General features: G+C 35.0%; 1 protein-coding gene across 1 annotated transcript; it reads right to left on the bottom strand.

Annotated features, from left to right (window-relative positions):
- Nucleotides 1-1,081: 1,081 nt before the first annotated feature.
- LOC133183081 (uncharacterized) lies at nt 1,082-4,344 on the bottom strand. Its single transcript, XM_061318020.1, has one exon. It carries the CDS (start codon nt 4,078-4,080, stop codon nt 1,162-1,164), a length of 2,919 nt encoding a protein of 972 aa, XP_061174004.1. The 5' UTR covers nt 4,081-4,344; the 3' UTR covers nt 1,082-1,161.
- Nucleotides 4,345-5,801: the final 1,457 nt, after the last annotated feature.

Raw genomic sequence — 5,801 nt, forward strand, 5'->3', positions numbered from 1 at the left:
AGACACACAAAAAGAGACATGATTTAACGGCAACAAATGTTACGCGAAAGTGTTTATTTCATGTCTGCTTGTAGCATCACGCCAATAAAGATGTCAAAGGTATCACTTGAAACAAACACATGAGAAAATGAGAAAAAAACAGAAACGTTATAAACATATTTTTGTCTTATTCATTTGTCAATATTACGCGAAAACATTCACTGATGAGGAGATCATTGCCAATTCTTACGTTAGTGCCTTTGTGACAAGCAGAAAACAGTCAGACACTGGACAAACTCGTTTCTTCGTATGAGTCACATTGTTTTGACAGTTGCATAAAGATGTAAAATTTAAATTCAACCATGCATTTGATAACATAAATTACAAAAATGGAAGTGGTTAGGCATCTCCATTATGAGGTTGATATAACACTGCCAAGAACCCTAAGAAAATGTTTTCTTGAAAAATAAGACAACCTGACTTGATATTTTTCATATCTATTGTTATAAGGTGTCGTTGAAATTCAAACAGGGTTTGATGTGGCATCTAATGAAAATATTCTTGGACATAACTGTGTAAGTGCCAAATTAAAAATGTTCAGGTCGGCCTCTTAATCACTTAAGTTGTTTAATTATTAACTAGATCGTTCTTTATTAAACGTCCAGGAAGTCATGAAGTAGCATATTTATCAGACCACAAACTGAATATTGTAACATTTGATTTATGAGATGACGGGGACAAACTTTCCCACAACTTGTCACTTTTTTATTTTGTCGATAATATGTTAGCATGAACAATTCTCAGAATATGTACAAAAGGGGTATTGACCTGAAAAGTCATTTAGATAAACATACTGAGTATATATGAGTAACGCTACCGAAAGATATCAAGAAATGTTATCTTTCTGTGATTATCAAAAAACTGCGCCGATTGAATAGAAATGAAAAAAATGCACTTATCCCTTCATATCAAGCTATACATTGTGTTTGCTCTAAAGATCTTTAACTTGTGAACGAAATGTTAACAAGTGAAGTAATGAAATGTACTAAAATATTTCAAAAATAATTTTCCCTACTTATTGACAGAAGAAAATAAATCGAAATAGGTTTTTTCTTCATTTATTTTATACCAAAACACAATAAATTAAAACAACCATTCACACACATCTTCAACATGAACATTTCAACAACTCCAAGGAGAATATGATTTAGCTGACGATAATGAAACGGGATTTTTCATCCATTGTAACAATTTGGATACTGATACAATGTAAACATCTTCATTTTGTAATAGTTTGTCTATGAATTCCGAAAGTCCTGCAAAATTTCTATTGTTATACCAGTAAAACCAGTCACGAGATATATGAATTCCAAATGGAGCTTTGTTTGTCTTATATGAATTAAAATTATTCATTAAATATTCAACGGTTTCCTCTGTTGTTTTTAGACCTCTGCATTTATCGGCATATGTGCATGCCACGCCATTGAGTGATGTCATTGGAATAACGGGAACTTCCCAAATCCCAGCATTTACTGTTGAGGAACAATTTCCTCCAGCACATTTATTTGTGTTAAAATCTAAGGTAAATGGCCATGGTTTGAGCTTATCATTACTAGTACTGTTTCGTAGAACAAGTGATGAATCATACATTGCCCTCTTGTGTAAGACATCAATGTTCGGCACTGTTTCCTCAAACAGTTCTGGAGACCTCCACCCTTTAATTTCCTCCTCAGGGATAGCCGAATGGGAACGGAAGCTTTCTGTTTGTTGATTTATATCCGATAGCAAGCTTTCAGAAGTTTCATAGGCTGACGATTGTAGTCCGTTCAAACCAATTTCGATGCCGTCGTTGTATAATAAATTAGCTAAACGATAGCTAGATCCTCTTCCATTGGCAAAGAAAGTAGCCCCGATTCGGCATCCGTTAGGGTTTCGTCTGTTATCATTGAACAAAGTTTTCATTTTTGAATACGTGAGAAAATTGATGCCTCCGTCGATAGTAATATAAACAATCTGGGGTACGTCGCTAAGCTTCATGCTTGTTGGATAACTTGTAGTTTTGCAAAAACATGAGGGAAGTTTACAGTTTTCCCCTTGTTTACAATTTGTTTCATTTGAAGGCAAAGTTGAAGTTTGAGATTTTTCCTGCGTTTTTTCTTGATCTAAAGCAGTGGATAATGCGACAGTTTTGCCTTTTGTCTTGCCAGAACTCACATATTTCTGCTTCTTTTGGGATTCTATCCATTCTTGTAAAGATGATATGACAGGGGAGTTCGTTTTGCTCTTTACAACACTCCACGGGCCTATAAATTCAAAATTTACTTTTGTGTCAGCACTTTTGGGCGAACTTGTAGTCACCAGTGATATTTGGTGGTCCACTGGAGAGTCGTTTGTTGAAACCGTGCTTGATTCAACGATTGTTGTCTTCTCTTTGGTGTCTTTGTGTGTTTGAGTTTGTGTTCTGGTGTTATCCTCCACATCTGGAACATGAATCATTGGTGGAATGTGACTATTGTCAGTATGACTGTGTGCATGATGGGAGAGCAACGATGTACTGATATTACCGAAGTTTCCTCTGGTTGCCTTCGTCTGTCGTCTTGATTGTTGCTCTTCATTATTAACTTTATTTGTAAGAATTGATTGCCAAGAATAGGCTGGTGATTCATACAAATTCTGTTGTCTTTTGTTCTGTCTCGTCAATGGTGACGGTGGTTTCGGAATTGGCAAATTCGAACTTTTCTGTCTTGGCTGCACTGGCGGTGGAGGGGGCATAGCTGTTGTTCGAATGGTTTTCCTCATCGCTTTCCTGCGTTGCATGCGTTGAAAAAGATAAGAATTCCGTATAGAAGACTGCTGTCTTTGTGCCTTGATCGGGTTAAATCTACTCGTATGATGTAAACTTCCTGAGGTGTGAGAATTATCGTGTGAATGTTGTTCTCTATGGGTATTCTCTCTGAACTGAGTTTGATGCTGGTCAAAAGCGTTGTGACTGTGGTCAGAAATTTCTGGTTGACTTACGATGCCACGATTTCTTTTGTCGCCAGCGAAAAGTCCTTTTGCGTGAAGTTTTGGCGCAGAGCGATCACGGGGATTGGTGCATGTCCATGGTTTAAAACTCTTCAGCTTCTCCAATGGAGTAGGTTGCTTTAGCCACGATATAACTTGCTTTACAGAGACAATGTATACATCATCTAGTTTCAATAAATCCTGTATAAATCTGTCCATAGCCCTTAATCGGTCTGGTACGTAAAACCAAGCTGCGTGCATGTTAATACCAAATGGCGCTTTGTTGGTCCTATAATAGCTATTGAAATTTTCCCACAGAAATTTGTAAGCAGATTCCTCATCAGGCGGAGGATTGTTGCATCCATCGACATACACACATTCGTATTTGCCAAGGTAGTCTGTAACAGATACTACAGGTACTTCCCAAAATCCTCTGTGTGTTGATTTTGGACAAGGTTTGATCTTGCAGTCATATGGCCATCCGTAGTCCAATGTGAAAGGAAGAGGTGCTTGATCTGTTTGTTTTGTTTTACTGATGGTAAGGGTGGCGTCATACGAATATCCCAAAGACTGAAGAATGTTTGGTTGGGCATCTCCCATTGGCTCTAAAAATGGACTTCTCCACCCGCGGATCTTTGATTTTGGTATCCGGGCCTTTTTGGCTAAGTTGTCTTTCTGCTTTTCTGCCTCATTTTTGAAAGTATCCGAGCTTGGATGACTGTGAGTGACACTGTGGGATGCAATCTCGAAACCTTTCTGGTAAAATTCTCTTACCAAGGAATAAACAGTATTGGCATGCGAAATAAATAAGGTCATGGATATCGGACATCCATTTGGATTTCTACGATTAGAATCAAAAAGTTTTCTATAAAAACTGGCAATATAAGTATTAACTGCATCATCGAAAGTAAAAAATACCATCTGAGGTGTTCTGGATTTTTCAAGAGGCATATCTTTTCCACAGCATACACAACTGGGAGGTTTACATGTATCGCCATGTTGACATCTATAACAAGTCGATGGCGAAGCAGCTAAAGTCCATCCCAAAAAGGAGATCAAAATAACAAACTGGAAAAACGATTTTGAAAATTCCATTTTTCCCTTTGTTTATCAAAACTGATTAAATTGTCTCCAAACACAAGCCGTTAAGAAGTAATCATCCTATGCTCGCCACAACGTCACTAACACAAATGAAATCCTCGTCCAGGTAAAGAAAGAAAAAAGGCTACCTGTTCACAATTATATGCAGAAAAATTATGAAAAGATGGAACCTATGTTAAAAACGTGCGACTTAGTGACAAACGCATGTGACATTTCTTTAACAGCGTAGGTCCATCACCGTCGGGCCGCGGGCGAATGACAACTGAGCAGCGAAAAGGAAACGTGGGTTTATATTACTTCGGATTATGAATACAATAAGAATTAAAATAGCGCCGTTAACGATTGTAATTATCACTGAGACTATTAACTTAATGAATTATTCTTGGCGATTATGACCAACCCACAAAAATGAATATTGTTTCAGATGATATTAAGATAATTTAATTTGGTAGAAAAACAATGATTCTTGGGTGAAACCTTGTAATATGATGAATTTCTTTTTTATTTTTATTTGGGCGTCGTAAATTTATTTTGAAATTAACACGATGGTTTCGTCACAATTCTCCACATTTATATATATATATGCCTGTTTCATTCTGTGTTCTTTTATGCTTTTAAAAATTACTCGTAAGCAAATATAAAACAAGCTATGTAAAACCGCACGAGCAGAAATTTATTTACACGCATTATACATGTATGTTATTTAACAAAATCATAAATAACTTCCAAATAAGGTAAACTATTTGTGCTTATGGACCTGGATACATGAATTTGATAACTTAAACATTCATAATTATGAGCATTTGTTTCAAAAATACATCATTTTTTAATTATAAATACAAGAGAAATGGTATGGTTATAATTTTGAAACATTTTATGACCTATTAAATAGGCAATTCCAATGCATTAACATTTTATACCTGTGATATTAATATATGATTTATAAATCGGCATAATTTTTATGGAAAGTTTGCATAAAACTTATTATCTTTTCGAGTACACTTTAATTTGACTTACACGTTAAGTCGGTCACATAAGTTGTTCGACAATAACAAGTGATAGTACAAGTAGGCCTAGTATTCTTGTGATTTTTTTGGGACTTTTTTAAATTACGTTTTATTGTCATTGATCAATTACAACTGCAAGAGAAAATCAAAGTATACACTTTAGAAATAAAAAATATTTTTGCCTAAATTTGGGCGTTGTATATTGCATTTCGAATTTGCATAATTGTACGCTTTCATTATCATAAATGTCGATTGTAATTTCTATAAAGGACAACATGCAAAAAAAAAAAAAAAAAAAAAAAAAAAAAAATTAAAAAAAAAAAAAAAAAAAAATCTTACATAAGACGTTTAAAATATTGGCTTCCCGTGCTCTGCATTTTTTTTTTTTACTTTTTATTCCTGTCATATTTTGATTTATGGCCTTTTGAAATCATTGGACGGTTTGGATCAACAAGTTAGGAATTAATTTTAAAAAATGATTTTTCCTATTATCATTTATTAACATTTACCGGATTATTTGAATTTCCGATTAATGCAATGAAATCCATTACTGGATGGTAACATGCAAATCCGTGGTTAGAGGTTAACTATTTGCTAACCTTCTCAATATTTGAAAATTTTGCATATAGTAATATTTCCTCGGCGGAATCGAAGCCTTTTGGCATCTTTACTGCAATTAAATGTCACAATGCTCGAAAGTTTAGTCTC

This window comes from Saccostrea echinata, unplaced genomic scaffold (genome assembly GCF_033153115.1).
Source record: "Saccostrea echinata isolate AGI-Se365-2 ecotype Australia unplaced genomic scaffold, CSIRO_AGI_Sech_v1 ptg000009l, whole genome shotgun sequence".
NCBI classification, from domain to species: Eukaryota; Metazoa; Mollusca; class Bivalvia; order Ostreida; family Ostreidae; genus Saccostrea; species Saccostrea echinata.

Excerpts from the sequence above, each read along its gene's own strand:
- LOC133183081 (XM_061318020.1), bottom strand. The coding sequence starts at position 4,080 with ATGGAATTTTCAAAATCGTTTTTCCAGTTTGTTATTTTGATCTCCTTT.